General features: G+C 34.1%; 4 protein-coding genes across 4 annotated transcripts; 3 read left to right on the forward strand and 1 right to left on the reverse strand.

Annotated features, from left to right (window-relative positions):
• Positions 1 to 583: 583 nt before the first annotated feature.
• Positions 584 to 3,798, forward strand: TRIADDRAFT_64312 (expressed hypothetical protein; the record flags this gene model as incomplete). The annotated part of the gene is made up of 7 exons (XM_002116922.1): positions 584 to 692; positions 1,505 to 1,626; positions 2,165 to 2,249; positions 2,504 to 2,577; positions 2,689 to 2,796; positions 2,934 to 3,005; positions 3,463 to 3,798. The coding sequence occupies 7 exons, from the start codon at positions 584 to 586 to the stop codon at positions 3,532 to 3,534; spliced, it is 642 nt and encodes a 213-aa protein (XP_002116958.1). The 3' UTR covers positions 3,535 to 3,798.
• Positions 3,799 to 4,717: 919 nt separating this feature from the next.
• TRIADDRAFT_63412 (expressed hypothetical protein) lies at positions 4,718 to 6,929 on the reverse strand. Its single transcript, XM_002116989.1, has 5 exons — positions 6,846 to 6,929; positions 5,858 to 5,905; positions 5,359 to 5,561; positions 4,972 to 5,185; positions 4,718 to 4,877 (listed from the first exon to the last, which is right to left on the reverse strand). Exons 2-5 carry the CDS (start codon positions 5,901 to 5,903, stop codon positions 4,771 to 4,773), a joined length of 570 nt encoding a protein of 189 aa, XP_002117025.1. The 5' UTR covers positions 5,904 to 5,905; positions 6,846 to 6,929; the 3' UTR covers positions 4,718 to 4,770.
• Positions 6,930 to 9,099: 2,170 nt separating this feature from the next.
• On the forward strand, positions 9,100 to 11,286 carry TRIADDRAFT_61031 (uncharacterized protein; the record flags this gene model as incomplete). The annotated part of the gene is made up of 3 exons (XM_002116923.1): positions 9,100 to 9,753; positions 10,496 to 10,627; positions 11,260 to 11,286. 3 exons carry the CDS (start codon positions 9,100 to 9,102, stop codon positions 11,284 to 11,286), a joined length of 813 nt encoding a protein of 270 aa, XP_002116959.1.
• A 3,695-nt stretch (positions 11,287 to 14,981) lies between these two features.
• Positions 14,982 to 16,087, forward strand: TRIADDRAFT_61032 (uncharacterized protein; the record flags this gene model as incomplete). The annotated part of the gene is made up of 5 exons (XM_002116924.1): positions 14,982 to 15,035; positions 15,158 to 15,243; positions 15,379 to 15,472; positions 15,622 to 15,859; positions 15,966 to 16,087. 5 exons carry the CDS (start codon positions 14,982 to 14,984, stop codon positions 16,085 to 16,087), a joined length of 594 nt encoding a protein of 197 aa, XP_002116960.1.
• Between the last annotated feature and the right edge of the window lie 5,966 nt (positions 16,088 to 22,053).

Below are 22,053 nucleotides of genomic sequence, written 5' to 3' on the forward strand. Positions count from 1 at the left end.
TGAGAATACTATCATGATTACTTAGACATCCTCGTTTTCGGGACAAAATTTCCTGGGACATCATTCATATTTCTGTAGTCGATTGAATAGAATTTTAACCTGTCTTTAGTTGGAGCTTGTTATAAATAGTCATTGATGCTGCTGTGAGCACAGTTGCATCTATTTGTCATAGCCCCAACAACCCGACAAGTGGTCAGCGTTGATGTCTCTGCATTGAATTACATTAACGACAATTGTGTCTGGCGGCCTAGCGCAAAAATTAATTAACTTATATTGGTTTACCTATCCTAGATCGCTATTTAAAGAACGAGTTCGCAGCGAGGACCACCAATAACTCACTCAATTGCCTTGAATCTTAGTTGAATGACAATTGATTAAAGATAATTTAGATTGAAGTTGATCGCAGTGATTGGAAACGTTGTCATTGAATTATTTGTCATACCGTATACAGTACACTCTAATTGATCAAAAGTGATCTTATCAAGTACAGCAAGTAAAATCATCCATCTTTGACGAGAAGTTTATAGTTGAACTAAAGAAAATGAAGTCAGTCTGGAAGTTTTCCTATTTTTTACTCATCGTAATGGCACTAGTTGTTAGCGGAGAAGAGAAAACGGAAGAGAAACAGGAGGAAAAATCCGATCAAAGCACGACAGAGGCAGCAGATACACCAGAAGATATCGTTAAAAAATGTAGGTACACGTACAGTATGATGGGCATTTTTATAATTTATGTTGAACACTCTAGAAAAATCTTTACTGGCTGCGAATACATTAAAAGTTTGTACAAGCTTCATTAGCAAAATTCAATTCGCTGGGGAGTATTAAATGGCTATGATATTGCTAATGATGAGTGTACAATTACTTCTTTCTCGTGCATTTCATATTCATACTAATATGTGCCTGCTGCATACGGTACGATTTTCTGTCTACAAAGTTGGCTTCAAGGTAGTTTATGTGCAGAATATATCTATTTACGTATCTTACCCGGTTGCAGGAAGAGACTGTTAAAATAATTCAGCTTTTCCAACGTTTTACTGTTCGAATTATTTGCTACGTGAATCAAACGCAGTAATGGATATTAGAATGCTTCCTGGCAATAAAAAAGTTGCTAATGTACGAAAACGAGAAAGATTTACATTTCGATTCCAGTCGTATGTTACATTTAGCAACGCCTTTTGTAAACAGAGTATTAATTAATTAAACATCCGTCACCCAACTCTGTGATTGATAGAACATGAACAAAATTAACTACTCTTTATTGCTATGTAATGATAGACGTGAATTTAATATTAAAGCCATTAAGATTTATCTCCAGGTGTAGGTAACTCAATGATAGAATTCGCAAAATAGCCCATATAATTAATTTTTCACTCTGCTTCTTCAGGAGATACTAATGTGGCCTACATCTATCTATGCCTTAATTTTACATGCATTATAATGAGAAATGAATGTTTTTTTGTATACTTATTAACAGTTGCATTATTTACATTTCTCTAATACAGTTAAAGAGCAAATTGAGGAACTGAGGAAGGATCAATTTGAAAGAATCAAAATAATTGCTAGCCTCCAACTAGAAGATGATCGGAAAACCTACGTTCAATATCTTTTCAATACTAGCGTCAAGGTAGTTTATAGCTAACTAGAATGTCATAACTTTGGAGATAGCATTAAGAATATATACGTACAATTAATCACGACGTAAATAATTACAATCAAAATGTCAGCCAAATTAAAGATATCGATTTGATCGTACGTATTACCTTAAAGCTTAATATAATAACGATACCATTAATTAGTTAATATTTAATGCTATTGATTTTAGTAGAGGTGTTTCATACTTTAATCCTGAAAATAATAGCATAAAAATAGGCATGCCGTTAATTAGCCATCTAAAAGAGTTAGTATTAACAGAGTTGATTGCATTTGAAATAGTTACTTTGAGCATATACATGACCGTACATCCGTCGAGTAAAGTATTTAATTACTACCATCATTGACTCGATAAATATCTTGTAAGCAGTGCTTTAATTTTCCGTCAGTTGTAGTTAGATTTAATATCAGGCTAGTTTTGGTAACGATAAAATCTTGATGTCATTACATAGATAATCCGCATTACGAGCTTTCATCAGTTACCTTAATTTAATTACTGTATTTATTTTCAGGGTTTTACAGAATTGAAAAAGGCGGTGGATGAAGCCGGCTATACATCAGATATGCCATTGCCAATGGATAAAAATTTGACTGGAGGTACATATTATGTAATAATGATTAACTGTAAAATCGATCATGCTAGCTTCGTCATTAAAGTTAGAGATTGAGCTAGTAGTTGTAACACAAAAAGCGGTGTTTTATTAAAGAATCACAAATTTTAGCATACATTACTTCTTGCTGTGGGAAGCTAGCTTGTCTAGTATACGCTATTGTCCTAATGCAGTAGTACCACGGCCAAGTTTTATGCTTATTTTTGTACTTTTCTAAAGATATTATGAATTATCTTTCAGCTATTGCGGTAATTTTTGAAAATACCCTGTTCATTTCTGAAATTGCCGCTCGAATTTTTAAAGTTACACGAGACGTGAGTTTAGATTGTAATTTTGATTTTTTTTTGGGGGGGGGGTGTGTCGAATTGATATAGCATGGAATAATTTAGCTTAATCATCATTTTGCTTTGTATTCGCATATACAGTTAATTAGCGAGAATCCAGAATACTCTGATTCTTTCAAGTGGGCTGTAGAATTTTGTCAGAAGTCTAAATCCCTACTTAGTGAATCGGATAAGAATATTTTAGATGTGGTAAGTAGTAAATTTTTACTCAATGTCGCTTGTATATTCTTCAGCATGATTACATTTCTATATACGGATCTCAAGAAATGAGACATTGTTTATAGACGGTATGATAACAATTTTAATCTTCATGACATTATGTTCAGGCTGCGAAAGAGTTTAGCATAGTACCACGCGAAGCATCATATCAAAATCCTTTCATTGGCTGGCAGGAAGAGGTAATTTCTCAGGGTGACAAAATTTCATCTATACATGTAGTATTGCAGTATAATTAAGTACTCTGGATGCTTGGACAACATCGTAATGAAAATTTGATTTGGGGTTGTACTAGGCCAACTAAGTGCATTATCATATACGATAGTATAATTATATAATTTGTTTGCGTACTAGTAGTATATCGATGATCGGCCTCTTCAATACTCTTAAAACGTTTTAGTGTCTAGAATAAGTTATATTTATCACAACACAAAGAATAGATCAGTGCATAGCTATTCATGTCTGCTAGCAGTCTTTTAAAATGCCTACAATTACTATACTGGAACCGTGTACGCTAAATTGAACGATATTGAAGTGTATCGAGGTTACTGCTTACAATTTTACACGCTCAAATTTAAAAGTTTTACTAATTATGTAATAGCCCTGTTTATAATTTACAATTCCTCATTTTTTTTATAGGTTTTTGATAATCAACCGAAATATCGCTATAAGGACTTCAAAAAGGAGCAACAACGAAAGGAAGAACTTTAATATCATGTTAAAAAAAAATTATATTTAATGTATCGCTTAATACGTACACAATCTCTGAACTGGTAGCTCGAATATCAGTGCTGGATTGGCATCATTATTTTTTGTAATTTAAACTAATTGAAATTGAGGTAGTGCTTCTTATTACAATTCTCAAATCGAGTGTCCAGGTGGTTTAGCTAATATTATAAATTGTTTCACTATACATACCGTTTGCATATTTATCGTAGGAATTACAAGCCTGCAATAAAGTTTACCTTACTTTTGTGTAAGTATAATTTTACTTTGCCTGGATTTTTGTCCTACAATGCACAAGATATTCTACGAGATAACTACTAGTCGAATGGCCTTTATCTGAACATCGAAGTAATGAGCTACTAGATTAACGATTGTAATGTAGCAATAGACGTTACAATATGATCTTTTTAATTGAAAATTATCAACGAAAGCATATACTTCTGAATGAAATGTAATTTTAATTACAGTACGATATAAAATGACAATTTCCACGAGTTTCATTAGTAATTTCAACATTGCCTTCATGCTCTGAAGATCGTTGACGAATGTGCTGTAATGTGCAAATACTATATTTGTAAAATACGAAAATGTACCGATAAGCTTACAATTAACGATAATAGGACTCCTAAATTAATGGTTACACAAATAGCTTTCTGCTAGTTCATTCAAGCTGCACTACAGTAACCGTCTGAGAACCGATTAGTAGAATATGAATCGGCTAACGAGTAACATCAGTAGCGATTACTTCTTAACCCTACTGAACAGTGACCACTACCCCTTTTTTGTAGTAATAATTATTATCCAATTCAATTATGTATCAGTACATTAAAAAGGGGAAATTACTGTACCATCTTGAGCTTGTATTTTTAGTCTAAATTTTAGCCACCTGTCTTAAGCATAAGCTAATGCCAAGTTCACAATAATAAAGTATAAGGAACACATCCAAAGCAGAAATAGCAATTCTTGTTGTAATTTTCATATTTCTAGACTCGACTACAAAGATCTTTAACTGCACTATGGTAAAACATTATGCTCGATCGAAGTCAAAAGATACTAATAAGATAATACTGTACGTGTATAAAATAAAAATACATTAGCTTAGCACCTCCAGCTTCTCATGACACTATCATATATTATATCATCTCTCAGGAAGAGGACAACGTTTTCATTTATTTAAAGCGTTACACATTTATTGAGGAATCTGCATTACGAAATGTACACTTAAATTTCCATAGCGTCAATTGTCTCCTTATTCGACACGTAAATTCCATCGAGAAATTTGCGGATATCTTTCGCTTTGACCGTCGTTGATTGTTGGAGAAGAGCAGCTAATGGAAAAAATGATTTTAGTTAATAAGGAAGAATTTATGATGAAGTAAATTTAGCGCGATGATTAAGAAAACGTTGGTAAATTTTACTTACCCGATTGCGAAACAAGTTCGATGTCATTGCCTGATACAGTATATTCATCCTTTTGCTTTTGGGATACTTTACAAGTTACACCATCTCTCATTCTTACTCGTCTGATAACTTTCTCCCCCAAAAAGTTTCTAATCTCAACTAGTTTACCATCTTCGGTAATATTGACGTTGATTGGGAAATGGGCATATACTGATCTCATTCTGTAAAGATAGCCCTTTTAAGGAAATAAATTAAGTATAGGATCAATAATCCAACGTATAGCATCATTGTTTTTACGATTTTAACTATTATCGTTACATGTATGATATAGGGAAAATTTTATCCCATGCATTCAAGGGAAAAGTTGAAATGTCATCATCACAGGTGGCTTCGTTAAATAGAACTTACATATGTAACGCCTTTAATCATATTTTCGATATGGCTGCAAACAGTGCGAACACAGGCCAATTCTCGTCTGTCGGCGAACCAGACATCTACTCTTAATTTTTTACCGATCACCTTTAGTTCCAATTTCAGGTGTTTAAATTCTCGGCTTAGAGTACCTCGTTTACCACTGACGGTAATCTTTCGCCTACTGGCTTTAATGGTAACTGTAAAATATGTCAAACGATTAAAATTAGCAACGAGCACTCCCGTCATGCTTGGAAAGTTACCGACAGTAACGTAACGCATCAAACTTGCATTCTATCCTAATCTGAATACACTGTAACGTCAAACTCACTACCATAGCTTATACAATTTGCGTTAATAGATAGGCTACAATGCAAAGTTTGAAAATTTGCGTATTTGACTAGAAGAAAACATCGGTTCTCCATCCATGCATCGAACAACTAAACACTGGTGAATATGTTCATTTTTCGAATCTACAATTGAGATTTTGACTTACTATCGTCAGGAATCTTGACGTATGCAGTAGACAATATGGTCTTCATGGCTATTAGTAGTTTAAAAAGAAATAGCAGCATTAATGACACAGTCCTTAAGTTTTTTAAGCTAAAATAGTTTATGTTAGATAATGAGGGAATGGTAGTTTATGGAGTTTGCAGTTGATGATTGATGAGTCTGAGACGTAATTCAAATGTAGTCGCAGAAGAGATAGTACCACCACACAAGCATTGGTATCTGATTCATTTTAAGCAATATAATGAATTTAGCACAAAGAATAGATAATTATACCGCCATGATCTGATATCGAGCAGCAATATGGGAAACTTTTTATCCTACGCTATTGCAGACTATCATCAGCTAATCCAAGGACTCAAACTGATCGTTTTTGTATCATGATTGGACTACGATTGTATGAGACTAAGGGCGATCGCATATTATTTCCTCTTCTACACTACTATAAGATCTTCGTCGCATGTATCCTAAATAATGCGTCGTAGTAATATGAAGTTATCTAAGTTATTGAATCAAGAGGTATCGAACGATTTCCTGTTGCAATTATTGTACCACTAGGTATACCAGTCTACAGCATTTCAACTGATCGTCATAGTCGTGTTGAAAATGATAATGCGATGAACGTTGTAATCCAAATTGCCTACTGTATTTCAGTAATGATGACTTTACTCTTTGGATAATTCACAATCATCTCTCTCTATCTATACTACTAAGTCATAACAAACTGGCCAAATTGAATCAAAATTACAGTCGACCAACACGACGATTCGTGGCGATTTGGTCAGCCATTTTATAAATAGGCAAAAGCATCAAGGGTAAAATGATGAAGCGAACAACTAGTAATCGCTCCATTTGAACATCAAATAAGTCAATCTAACTATAAAATCAATCATTCTGACTGGGAAAAAGCATGATTAGTGGTAAAAGTAGTTGGGATTGGCAAGATATCGACATGATGATTGGATCAGACATACCTGCAACGAAATCCACATGAACGCGAAGGGCTGGAAAAAAGGAACGACGATGACTTTATAGTATTTTAAGCGGCCAACGTGCTCGAACAGTCTGCTCACTGCTATGGTTATGACCAGTTTTTAGGTTAGATTGGCGATGTGGTATAATGCAATACAGTCTAGTACAGTGGCACCCGAGTCTACAGTACAGCACCGTACAGTCCAGTCCAGATTTGACAGTGTACAGTATACTGTACTGTACGGGATCATGACGAATGCTGCACCTGACTTGCGTGGACCAGTCCACGTGACCAACTGACAATGTCCAGTGTACAGTACAGTATGCACAGGAACGAGTGCAAGGTACTGTACACTGTACAGTACAGTACGGTATGTTCTTTGTTTTCAAACGTGGAAATAGGACTAACTACAGTAGACGGTGGGCTCACCAGGCTCAGGGCAATACGACGTAAGAACTGGTGATACGCTACAGAAATGATGTTCCACAATCTTCAAGTGATGTCGCGCAACTTCAAAGATTGTCTGACAATTATTTCTGTCGTATCACCAGTTCAAGTTTGGGCGACATCACTTCAATGTCCACAGTGTGCATAACGAACTGCACCGTAGCAGTACAGTACTGTATACTAAGGTATGACACCGTGCTGTGCATTTTCAAAGACTGTGTGACATCATTTCTGTCGTATCACCAGTTCAAGTTTGGGCGATATCACTTGAATGTCCACAGTGCGCATAACGAACTGCACCGTAGCAGTACAGTACTGTATACTAAGGTATGACACTGTGCTATGCATTTTAAAGTTTGCGCGGCATCACTTCAAAGATTGTGTGACATCATTTCTGTCGTATCACCAGTTCAAGTTTGAGCGATATCACTTGAATGTCCACAGTGCGCATAACGAACTGCACCGTAGCAGTACAGTACTGTATACTAAGGTATGACACCGTGCTGTGCATTTTCAAAGACTGTGTGACATTATTTCTGTCGTATCACCAGTTCAAGTTTGGGCGATATCACTTGAATGTCCACAGTGCGCATAACGAACTGCACCGTAGTAGTACAGTACTGTATACTAAGGTATGACACCGTGCTATGCATTTTAAAGCAGCTGCAACATGGACGGATCACCCTTGGACGGACAGACATTGCCAGCCTCATCTTGGCAAAATAGTACGGCAAACACGTTTCGCTATGACGGCACTTTTAGTATGCAGACGGTCGATTCTGAACGGACTGGCTTTTTCTTAATTAAGTCATATTCAGTTGAGTCTTATTATCTATTACTAAAGTTCTACTTGAAAACAGCTATATAAGATCGTCAATATTATTTGAATTAGTACCAAAGATTTAGAAAACAAACGCGGAAGTGCCATACTAAATACAGTACAGGAGTTATTTTCGACATTGTCCGCCTGCCTCGTTCGGTGAAAAAAGTCCGTCCGTCCTCGGGAAATGATCCATGTCCAGCGTGGTATCCAGTGTCCACTGTCCAGTACAGTAATCGATGGACCATGGTACCGTACAAGACCGGACATCAGACCACGGTACCTCACTGTAATGCTCTTCCTGTTTGAAAAGTGTAGGCAATTACTATTTCCTACTTTAAAAATTTTTTTGGATTCTATCTCTGTGGTAGTTTTTATCCGAGTACCTGGTAACTAGAATTCAATGACAGAAAAGAAAGAAGGAGAATAAAAAGATTTGACCCAGAGGACATGAAAAATAGATCGGGGGGGGGGTACCCAATTGAAGCAGGGGTTTTAGCGTCATAGAGTCATGTTACTGTACTCTACAGTAGTACAGTACAGTGTACTGTACAGACAATGACAGAATATACTGTACACTGTACATTGTACACTGTACAGTACTCTAGCAGTGACACAGTTTGTCTTGGCCATAACAAAAAAAAAACAACAGCAAAGTTGATCACAAAATCAAGTCGAGAAAATCATTTTAACATCGAGGGCTTGACTGGAATACTGCTTGGACTAGTTAGGTGGTGGATACTAGTACAATTCAAACGTTTTGAATTGGACGAGAATTTAGAATAGCATTTCAATATTAACTGAAAAGTTACAAAGCAAAATAGCTCATTCGTAAAACTGTAAGAAGAAGAAAAAAACGTCAACCTCGTAGCCGGCTGTCTTGTACAGTGGACGCTATTCATCGGCATACTACTGCTGCACTAATTCCATTTGTCACAGCCAGATCCTTTTTTCCAAAAACATTGTTCAACATTATCAATCTACAAATATGAATTATCGGCTAAGTGTGGTCGCACTAGTATTGGTTATTACTTGTTCATTACTCCAATCGGTCGATTGTTATCGTCGCGCCGATTTTACTTACGCTCAAATTAATGTTACATGGACATATAAAAACATCACGTTTAGCAGATATTATAGGGATAAATTTTACTACGGTAAAAATTCAGCAGTAAACCCTGCTGAAGGGATGCTTATTACTGCAGTAGTATCGGAAGGCTGCCACTCCGACAATTATGGCCCTATCCGTAATAATGAACGATGGATTGCTTTTGTACGCCGTGGTTCTTGCTACTTTAACCAGAAGATTGATGCTGCTAAAAAATTAAATGCCAGTGGTATCATCATCTACGATAACATGGATGGCGATGAACTCATTATGACTGACAAGCATGTGCGCAATTTCATTTCTGTTTCAACTACCAAATCGACTGGCAACGACTTACTTCATATTATGAGGAATGGAACCCAAGTGTACGTTCGAATCACTACTGGAAGTACGGTCGATCATTGGGATTTCAATCGTACATCCATCTTTTTCGTTTCGGTATCGTTTATAATCTTTATGGTGGTATCACTGGGATGGTTATTAGTTTATTATTTTCAACGTTTTCGCTATTTGAAAAATCGTCAAAGGAATCAGGTTTGTGTTACTATCTTACTTCATTGCTTGGGATATCACTTTTTTTTGTTGTCAGAGTCGATCAGTACCGAGTAAATTGACAATTTGTTATTGCTGTTGATAATTTTCAAAAAAGAGACAGTGATACCAATTAGATGTTGAACAACATTTTGTCAACCATACAATGTCTTACTTTGAGAACAACTCAATTCTAGCTTTACTCTCCATTTTTATGCCTCAACGTACGCTACCATTTGAAATGATACAATAGTAACGATAACTGACGGGATACACAAATACGAGGATAAATTAATGCACTTTATTAGGAAAAGGTTTACGGTAGTGCATTTAGCTCATGAATTCCATATCAAAGGCCTTATTATCTACAGGCTTGAACTGTCCATTACACTGACTCAATGTGCAAAGCAGCGTAAATTAGACTATCGCTTGGATAGGTTATTACTTATTGAAATTCTTTTCTCTTCTTTTATGTCTGATGCTTAGCTCATTCCATTTTTGATATTATCCATTTCAATTGATTGTATCCTAAAGTGATTGCCACTGTATTGCGCTACCAGCCAGTGTCATTCTCTTCCTTTTTGACACACTATTCATAATTTACAGTGGCAAAGTTATTGAAGAGTCGATTTCAGTTTGACTTTATCTTAATTGGTTACAATGATTAATTCATCGACTAGTTCGACAGATTGAAATCCATCGACTACAGTCCATTTATTATCTCTTTCAATCTGTCGAATTATAGATCGAAATACATGAGTTAATAACATTTCATCAATGTCGTAAAGGATTCAAGTTGACTTATGTCAATATTTTTGGTTTTGGTAACGTAATAATTGGACTTGGTGTTATCCGGCAGTCTCCAACCCACACGCTAGTTAGTCATGGACCACTAAGTTCTTATCTATTGATCCATTCTACTTAATTTAGAGCCCGTTGATACTTCAAGCACTTCCTCTACTTTTCACTGGGCAGTTTATACTATGAGTTTTAGACCTAAATTTCATTTCAAGTTATTTTGAATCCTTCCATTTCCAGCGACTTTCGCCATGAATTGGCAGTACTGTCCATGGTGGCCCCCCCAATTTTGGGGGTTAACTCTATACTACTGCACTATACTATACTGTATAGATATTATTATGACAGCTAATAGGGGGGGGGGGGGGGTTAAAACGTCTCTGAGTTACCGTCCGCCAGCCCGCAACTAGTTCAGGGGACAAGTCAGTCTACAGGTCACACACACAGTGACACACATACAGGTACTGGACCGGTACAGTACGGTACCGGACCGTGCACTCACCCATGGACAACGGTTGAAGTGTAACAACGTTAGAATGTAAAACGTGCCCTATCGCCAATCTGGAAAGCCGACGCGTGGTACCGAGTGACACTAAGTGCAAGTACTGTACTGTCGTCCGTCAGTACAGGAGTGGTGTGACCATGGTGACGATCCTGGACTACCGCAATAAAAGAAGACCTACAGAACCAATGTCTCGCATATATTTTCAGGGGAATAGCGAAAGCAGTTTTTGCTGATTTTTGGCAACATTTTCACGTCAGAGATCCCTGACTTTATCAAAGTCGTCAACTTTGTAAACTTGTAATGGGTCCAGTGTAACTTCAAATTAATAATAAAGTGATTGTTCAATTCCCGGAAAAGGTCACTCACTGGCTTTTCCGAACATTTTGGTATCAATAGGCAGAGTCAAGCTGGAACGTAGTAATGTGTCCAGTGTTGCTCAAAGTCAATCTGTATTTCTCTATAATAATGAAAAATGTAGTCAAATTTTTCCCAATTTCGCAAAATCGATCAACTAATTTTCACATCGGTGGCTAGAATTAAAACTGTAAACGTACAGTACTGTAGTAATGGGTTCAATCGAGCCCAAAATGAATCAATATTTAATGTAATGACTTTTCCGAATATTTTGGTATCAATAGGCAGAGTCAAGCTGGAACGTAGTAATGTGTCCACATTGTTGCTCAAAGTCAATCTGTATTTCTCTATAATAATGAAAAATGTAGTCAAATTTTTCCCAATTTCGCAAAATCGATCAACTAATTTTCACATCGGTGGCTAGAATTAAAACTGTAAACGTACAGTACCGTAGTAATGGGTTCAATCGAGCTCAAAATGAATCAATATTTAATGTAATGACTTTTCCGAACATTTTGGTATCAATAGGCAGAGTCAAGCTGCAACATAGTAATGTGTCCAGATTGTTGCTCAAAGTCAATCTGTATTTCTCTATAATAATGAAAAATGTAGTCAAATTTTTCCCAATTTCGCAAAATCGATCAACTAATTTTCACATCGGTGGCTAGAATTAAAACTGTAAACGTACAGTACTGTAGTAATGGGTTCAATCGAGCTCAAAATGAATCAATATTTAATATAATAATGAATATGGTCAATTTTTTCCGATTTCGAAAAATCGATCAACTAATTTTCACACCGGTGGGTCAAATTAAATTGTAACGTACAGTACTGTAGTAACGTGTCCAGTCGAGTTCAAGATGAATCAATATTCGATGTAATAATGAATGTAGTCAATTTTTTTCCCAATTTCGCAAAACCGATCAACTAATTTTCACATCGGTGGGTAGAATTGAACTGTAACGCACAGTACAGTAGTAATGTATCCAATCGAGCTCAAAATTACTCAATATTCGAAATAATAAATATGGTGCCAATTCCGAAATATTGCCTGCCTAATTTTCGCATCAGTAGGTCGAATTAGACTGTAACGTACAGTAGTAATCGAGCTTAAAATTAATCAGCATTCATTATGATTATAAATGTGGTAATTTTTCCAATTTCGGAAAGTGATCACCTAATTTCGCATCTGTGGATAGAATCAACTGTAGTGTACAGTAACCATGTGTTCAGTCGATCTCAAAATTAATCAATATTTCTTATAATAATCTATAATAAATAGAATTAGTTTTCCAATTTCAAAAGTGACTACAGAACTTTCCCTAAATTTTTGCATCAATGGGTAGAGTCAAGTTATAGCGTACGGTAGTAATGTGTTCAATCGAGCTCATAGTTAATCAATATTCGTTGAAAGAATAACGTGGTAGTCTTGCAATTCTGGAAAATGACCACCAAGTTTTCTCTTAAGTATTTCGCATCAGTGGGTAGAATCAAGAAGTTGAAGCACATGCGATTGAAAATGGATGAAAAAAGTTCAATGCTACAATTGCAGTAATTAATGCTTTGATTAATGGATGAAAGGATTACCCAATATTGATAGTATTTTTAGCTTTAGCGTAGTACAAATATGTAAGATATCCACTACTGTACAATTTCAAACCGTCAGATTGACAGGAACTACTCAATTTGCAAATTGTTTTTCAAATACCCTATCCAAGTGCCCTTCCATTAAGGTAGTAACCCCAAAATTATTGAAGTAAATGTGGATTGACTAACTATTGATGTTATGCCAGTATATACCGTACCGTGACTGCAATAAGAATAATTGTTAGTTTGAACGATATGCATCTTGAAACTGCATCACTTCCTTGCCTGCTATCAAGTATTTTACTTGCCAACAAATTCTGTAAAATATATTGTGTAGGCAGTGCGCCTGGACTTCAACGTGTACTGTATAGGCTAGAATATGTTCTTTAGAGAATATTGATACATGGAATCGCGGCTATTATTAGACATTTTCAGTAGATTTTAATCTGAATGTGTATTCAAAGTATATATACTTACTTAAAAACGTCTTATTATATATATAGTAAAGTTCGGTTATTTCCTGCCTTACTGTCATAGGCCTTTATAGCTGCGCCATATCGTGATTTTATTGACTACGGCAATGTTGACTCAGTATTAATCAACAATTGCATACAATCAACTTGTTATTCTAAGACACCTATTTGATATAACATGGGAATGTTTTTCTAGGTGCATATTCAGTTTCCTTAAAAAAATTAACTGTACCGTATGGCAGTTATACGTGTATTCTAATTGGTTATAATACAGCTTCATTGAAAGTTGTTTCTAGCCTTATTATGAATGGTTGACTTCCAACTACCACAATACGTCTTGTCCAAACTTTCTTACCGGAACTGAGCAATTTAATGAGACAAATCTTCACTTTTTTAATACTTTTATGATGTCATTAACAATGATAAGTCGTAGTTACGACTTTTATTAATTATTAAGAACTTGAGCCCATACAACGCCGATAATTAATTTACTTTAGTATTTCTTCTGTTGGATTTATATCCTGTTAACAGCAAGTATTATGAATTATTATATTCAAAGTGTAATTAGATATTGTTACTCCAGATCAGACAAAGAGTTTTAATAGATTCATATTACTATTCTATCATTTCAATGAAAAGTAATAAATGCAGGCTCTCGCTGTTGAGATGTAACAGGCATTACGTTGGATTCCTAATAATTAAAAGCCCAGTCAGTGATGTAGTGTTCGTTCTGTTTATAGCCATTGCTATGGTGACTAACAAACTGTAATAGTAGTATTTAATTATGACAGTTTATTTTGGGATTACTGTATTCGCAATTTCACCATCATCTATATTTAGAAACATGTCAAACCACAGGCCATACTACGATAACATCAGATGATTTCACCATTTTAGCATTTAATATTAATTGTTATTGAAAGTAAATCAGCATTATATATTTCTATGACGATATTAAATATTAATTTGTAGCACATTAAAATAGCCCTTCTATTTATAAGCTACAAGAATCCATTACTTTATTGGTCGCTTTCATTACGAAGTATTCTTAGCATGTTTCGTGTAAAAATATCCTGTAATTTTAGTTTTACCGTAATGTTGAATCAATATTTAAAGTAGCGTTGATACAACAATTTGCGGAGATGAAATTGTTCTTTCGCGGCACCATTATCAATCATACTCGTATTATATATGTTATTTATTTACAGTGAAATAATAGTCCTATTAGGGTAGTATTTTCGTAACGTAAAAGCTCGCCTAAGCTTCACTTCTGCACATTACCTTAGTAGTAACTTTTGTAAGTAATTGATACCTTAGTGTAATAGCCATCATCCACGTATGTCTTGACAAATGAAAATTTTTCACTATTCTATAATAAATGACTGTATTGTTAACCTCAGGATACTAATTAAAGATGAATGAACTTCGTGTTGCCTCACAATATGCAATATTATTACTAATTACTTATATGAGTAACCAAATTTAATTACTATTTATAGAAACGATTATCTGCAATGGCCAAGAAGGCAGTCTCAAAATTACCTACCAAACGTTTTACAAGACCATCAGTAAGCTTGTATAGAACTTCTAGTATTTACACACTGCAAGATGATTTACCTTTGTTCATTTTCAGATTGTTACTACTGTTATCCGTTAACAAATATATCTTTATTAATATAATTTAATATAGGAGCCGAGTTCCGAAGACGATAACCTTTGCCCCGTTTGCTTAGATGAATTTGTGGCTGGCGATGTTTTACGAATTTTGCCTTGCAAGTACGTTTTCCTCATCGCATATCCAAAGATATCACATAGTTAACTTTAATTTTTGAAATGTTCACTTTATGTGGTAAGAAATATCAGAGCAGTCTTTCTTTCTGTAGTATTTAATAAGTTTTCTTAATCCTTTAGGCACGAATTTCATAAAACTTGTGTAGACTCTTGGCTAGAGAATAAACAAACTTGTCCCTTGTGTAAATCTAATTTTCTAAGAACTTTGGGACTTGTAAGTAATAAAAGAAGCATCGCTTATTGATAATTATGATAATAGGCTCGATTAATCTCAAAACAATTACACACTTTGCTTATTCATATATCAATGAATACGACATTGTCATTGAACCATCAATTTTATTTCTTTAATGTATGGTCTAGATCCCATCTGATGACAATACCAGTAGTAATAACACTGAATCTGAGGCGTTATCTCAACTTCATGGTCGTGATATATCTCTAAATGCTATTCCTGGAGAGGAGCAAGCAGAAAGCAACGAAAATAACGATAGCGATTCTGATGGCTTTCGTGTCTGTACTATTCAAGTTGCTAGTAGCTCACCTACCGAGAGGAATCTATTATCAGAAGATTCTAACTGTTATCATATAGAAACTGAAGGTTAGATAAGCTTGAGATTTTAGAAAGACATGTTGCAATTCAAACGGTTACTTATTTACAAGCAAAGGCCTGATTAATTGATAGTCTGTTACTGAATATCTTCTAGTTGTACTTAGTACGGAACGCCGTAGAAGTTCTGCATCGGAAGCTTCATGTGATACTCTATCAACAGTTGGATCCAGTGGTAAAGATAACTCTCCATTGATTCATGAAATTCGCAAGTTATAGTTAAAATCACAATTTAAAATGTACTTGAATTCACTTATCCGAAGGTTACATAAGTGAATAGGATATTTGTTTACTCATGTTTAACAAGTTCTTAGAGTTTTGTAACATGTCAAAATACTCTATCGTTTTTAGATAAAGATGATATAAATACGATGCTATACGCTAACAAAAATTCTGTTGTGTTAATACTGGTTAGAAAGATATTCTGAGAACTGAAATTTAGGTTAATAAATATTGCTAATTTAGAGTGGCAAATACTAATGCAAAATTGCAGTCAGTCTTGAAGAATCTTTACGAATCTCTGTAACTGTTATATATAATTAGATACAAATATCATAGTTTTTATGGTAAATGTTTTATGCGAAATATCATGTCTTATCTACTGCAATACTTTGAATACTGCCTTATAATTTTTGATAGCCACTTCTGAACGGTAGTTTTACTGCATTAGTACACTGGTAATATGATACAAATTACTGTAATGGCCAAGCCTCAGGATTTATGTTGCTTTACAAGGAGAATAAGTTAAACGGCATATATTAATATGATAATGAAGCATAGATTTTACGTCGAGCAAAATAGCGAGGTCTCAAATGTCTTGTTGAATTTGAAAAATTATACCATTTGCCATGTACAGTAAAGATAAAAATAATGCTGTATCAGTAATCCAATTTAGGATTACAAATACTTATTGCCAAGTTTATGAATTCAACCGATGTACATGTTCCGATTTTGTAATACGGCAAAAGTGTTTCTATCAGTGGATTAATTACATGATCATTCTTTAATGATATCTTGTGGCTGCGTTCGGTAAATATGATGGATGTACGGTCTTGTTCAATTATCCAAGACAATGTAGATCAATTTTTGAATAGTAATTGGAAAGTATGTCAATTTTTGATGTGGCTTATATGGTAGTATTTTTAAGGTGCAATGTAACATTTCATTGGATAATATTTAGTTGGATATGTCACAATTACATATAATCTGTATTCAATACCATTCAATGCAGTAAATTTTATTTGGATTTATGTCTATAGTGTTTCACTTTTTGATATGTAATAAGTCTCTTTCATGCATGCAAGTTGTTACTCTCCTTCCAGTCAGCAAACAAATACAACTATACAGGCAGTATCAATCTTGCAGAGCCGCGGAATGATTTCATGCATTAACAGGAACGAAATTAGATAATGCTGCTGTAATCACAACTCTTTGAATTGGGTTTATAATTTATAACTACACAAGCAAATAAGTAGCTTGATTCAATTTTGGTATGGTTAATATTAGACGTTAGAAGTTACTAACGTATCTATGTAGCTAACCAAACGAAGGATTTGGTAGTTATATGAAAGACACGGTGGTTATTAATATCGCTTTCTTTGATAGAACCTAGTTTTCTGGCTAATAAAATTCATGATGAATAAAATATCGATAGTAAATGGAACAAACATCATAATTACTAAACTAGAATTCTATGGAAATTTTATAAAGTTTTTACATATGCTACATATTTTTAATTAGCATATCCGCTTGATTATAATCATGGTTAAATTTGAGCTTGCACTGTCAAAGCATATCAAGAACAAAGTTGAAGAATGAATCAGTTTATTGCTATATACTATATAACATATATATATATATATGATTATAATATTATCAAGCCCTAAAATGTTGATGAAGAGTAATTTGATTCCGAGCATCGTTTCATCAATACAATGAATGTACAGACAGCTATTCAACATAAGAGTAAACGAGAACATACAAGATAAAGCTTAAAAATAGGAAAAATATTTTAATATACATACTAATTTATAAACTAAATTCATAGTAGCCGCCGACCTGACAGATCAAATATCTTCACCGAATTTATGACAATTGACATAGCTCATATATGTTATCATCGAGAATTGAACGATTTTACTTTAGTGCTTGATGTAATATCATCAGGTCAGTTACTGGTACAGTGATAGTTCCTAGGTAATATTTACTTTATTATGCTGAAAAATCATACAGTGTAGTAGTGATTATTAAGAAACATATATTATAACGAGGACCAATATTTAGATGAATTTAGATGAATATCGATGTAATAAAACTGTGCAATTTAACTCGACCACATCGTATTATATTTGCTTTACTGCCCCAGCGTAGGACTGCTTTGTCGTAATTTAAAATCATTTCGTAATAAGCGGTACATGGAGTATGGCGTAGTAACTTCCATTAGCAGCTGACGAGAAGTGAATTATCATCTATTTCTGAAATTTAGAGTTACACTTCCATGGATATGGCATAATTTGATATCAGCTTCTTTAATATTTCACATATTACCGTATGGTAAGAAAAATAATAAAATTTACATAGTACACGCATTATTTCTGAGGTGCTAGAGCATATTTTTCTTTAATTTTCAGACAATGTTCATTTTATTGGGTAAATTTTGGGCTTTACAAGTAAATTTACCCGACCAGTCTATACCACGTAGGCCATTTGATTACACAAGAAGCTTAAAAACTTGGACGCCGACTAGATGCCGTGACTGTTGTTACAACAGTTCCTTTGCCTGGTTCTCTGTAGGAAATAAGAATTTAAAAAATAATTAAATAAGTTTGCAATCAATTTGTCATAAAGTTCTTAAAGCATTATTGGAACTGGATCTGTATCATATTAATCTAAAAATTGAATAATATTCTTTCTAAGTTCTCCTGTACAGTTACCAGTTTACATTTACGAATCGATCATTATGGAATGATAAAAACTAGACAACGTTTCAATATTGTAAACATTATAGCATAAATAATAGAACTGCAATTGGCTAATACTGAATAAGAAAGCTTCATGTATCATGCAATGAAATAGATTTTTGCATTTTTCTATTTCGTTACAGTTAATTTGAATGAGAAAGCCGTAAATTCTATTGTTTCTACAGTTTTACTGAGCTATCGTTTATAAACTAGTTATATCTATCTAGTTATACTATGAACTGAAGTCCATATAATTAACAGTTGAATTTGATGGTGGTTAATCGTCTATCTGATACATGGTATCCCATACTGTAACACATTTTGAATAATACAAACAAGATGATGTGCAATTTCAGATTTTTATGGCTTTGCTATTTTACACTCATGATAATAATCTGCTTCTTGGGTGCTTTTATCTTCATTATATAGTTAGAAGTTATCAAATAGAATGAATATAAAAAATAGTTTAAAATATATGGTAGATAAGTCCTTAAGGATCTCATTATCACCTTCATAAGAGCAAATTTTACGGCATGATATTACTCATTATTTTAGTTCAATATAATGATGGAGGAAAATCAGCCACATTTAAACATAGTACTTAGCTTAAATAGTCAATTCCTTATCTAGTTAACCTATCTATTTACCTAGCTAATTTAAATTATTCACTATACCTTGTGGTTAGCTAAATGGTCATGGTATTTTATAACAGCTATTCCATCAATTCAGCTGTGAAAATCTTTCTATCGGCATAAAAAATGATGTAACTTGATTTCCATGCTTCTTAACTGCTTTGATTCGGAATCGACATAAGCCATTTTGCCATAAAGTAATGGCAGTATTCATGTCTTAACAACATTTATCTTGAGATATGTACATATGTTCTCACTATTTAGAAACTGATAGTTCAATCCTTTAACCATCCCTTATTATCTAGCACCCAACTAAGTAATAATACCCAAATTTCTACATCATGAATTAAAGTATCTTTCTGATAGTTAAAAGTAACTATTGCTCATCCAGTTAGATTATTCTGTAGGCAACAGTATTAAAGGATGGCAGTATTTCGAAAAAATCTGGTATGAACATCCTGACCAGTTACATTCTCGATGAAATGAAACTTTGAGTATCAGTCATGGTTGAAAATAAAAATAGTAGATAATAAATTGATAGTATTGCATATAATTAAGCTGTACATGAAATTGATGCACAATTGATAAAATAAAATTAGTTTATAACATAGAATAGTGTCTTTTTTATGAAGGCTGACATTCATAATTTATAGGAAAATAGAATTTGATTATGCTAACAAACATTATAAAGAAAAATTTAACCTATTTAAATGCTACGGCTGGTATTTTTGAGATGTTCTGACGATAAAAAATTGATTGTATACTATGGAAAAACTTAATTTAATTGTATGAATGAACGATGCAAGAAGTAATTGATCGGATTAGAAGAAGTTGTTCTTTTAATATTGGTAAAAATTTCTATTACACAACATATCGTTCTCATTTATCGCAAACATTTTAGTCGGGCTGGCTATGGCTCCATATAGCCCACTCTGTGTGAAAATTCAGAACTATAAAGTAATCATATAGGATATGCCACGGGTTAACAACTGTAAAAAAATACAGGAAAGCCAGAGATGTAGACTGAGTGGAAATTGATAATGTAATATAGGATTGGGTTATAAGTGAAGATCTGCTATCCAAGTTTCCTTTTCATAGCGACTTTGAACCTTGAATTTTCTGAAATCGATATAGTTATCCATGACATATTCATAATATAAGTGACGACATTAAGCCATGAAATTGGTAGCAAATTTTTGTTGATCATTAAGTTTTCAGATTTTTCCGACAGATACTACTGTAGAAAAATCAGTAGAGTATGACAATTTTCAGGACTCAGAAAGCAAAATGCCTAGTGACTTGCCTAACTAGTTGTCCTAACAGCTATCTTATTTTATATAGATGTTGAACCCAAAATTGGATTCTACAATGGTTCAATTCTGTGCCTAAATTGAGCTCAGAAAATTCAAAGATAAAACAATAAAGCAACGATATGTAGGGGAAAGTGCTACGATACTGCAATTGACGCAATTTGCCGAACTTGTTCATGCTAACCCATAACTCGAAGGGCACAAAGACTGATATTTTTCCTTCTCCGAAGTATGAAGGTAATACCAAATTTAAAGATTGCAGTTTGTAAGATGTATATAGGTCACTGAAGGCCATACTTGCCATATTAGTCAATAAATACCACGATGGCCATTGAAGAAAAAATTCGAAATTAATTTCAGCTTGTCACGGTCTAAAGTCATCGAATAACCACATTCATCAAACCATTGGAAAGATTTCATATCCTCTCATCTAAGATTGCAATCACTATATCACCTTATGATGAATTTTAATTGGCCAGAAATGTAGGGAAAATTTCTTTTGCTTAGATTACCAGGCATTTTCATATTCATCTCAGTTGTCAGAGGTTTCCAATCAGGCTATGGATGGGGGTGCCTTACTACTTAGCGTTTTAAGGAAAAGGCAACAAAAATAGCCGAAGAATACCAGTTTACTTTGTTTAGTAGAAAAATTTGTCAAGATAAATTAGAAATTATTACAGGAGAAAGTAGATTGAAGACTTTGAATTCATTTCAGACAGTTAGATTAATGATTGTGGATAAAAGAATAGAAAAACCAGACAAAACCTGCTATGTTTATCTTCTGATATAAACAACCAAACTAACGTATACGCGTAGTCTCTTGAGTGGCCACTTAAACTTAAAGTCGATGATAGGAGTAGCGCAATCTTTCAATGTCAATTTTAATTTCGAACCGAGAGAATTTACTTTGAGAAATGGAAAAAGATAACTAGTACAATCTCGCCTTTGTTTATAGGATGCAAACCATCTCTAATTTCTGACTAATTAGTTACTGTTTCGCGATAGACGCAGATAATGGAACGGTAATTACAGTTTTGTCTTGCGATAGAATAAGAATTTCATTCATGGAACAATTCAAGGCTGGCTTGGTTTGGATAGCCATCATAGCTGGCATCAAAATGACTTCGATATATTGATAATATATTCAGTAAGACATACGAATAAATGTCCTTACTTGGATAAAAATCAAGCACAGATCGAGGCGAATGGGTGTTAATACGGCTCAATCTAGTTTTGGTTATAGGTGATCGTTTGAAAATAGATATATTGATAAAGTAACTTGA

The sequence above is a fragment of the Trichoplax adhaerens genome, genomic scaffold (genome assembly GCF_000150275.1).
Source record: "Trichoplax adhaerens TRIADscaffold_19 genomic scaffold, whole genome shotgun sequence".
NCBI lineage: Eukaryota > Metazoa > Placozoa > Uniplacotomia > Trichoplacea > Trichoplacidae > Trichoplax > Trichoplax adhaerens.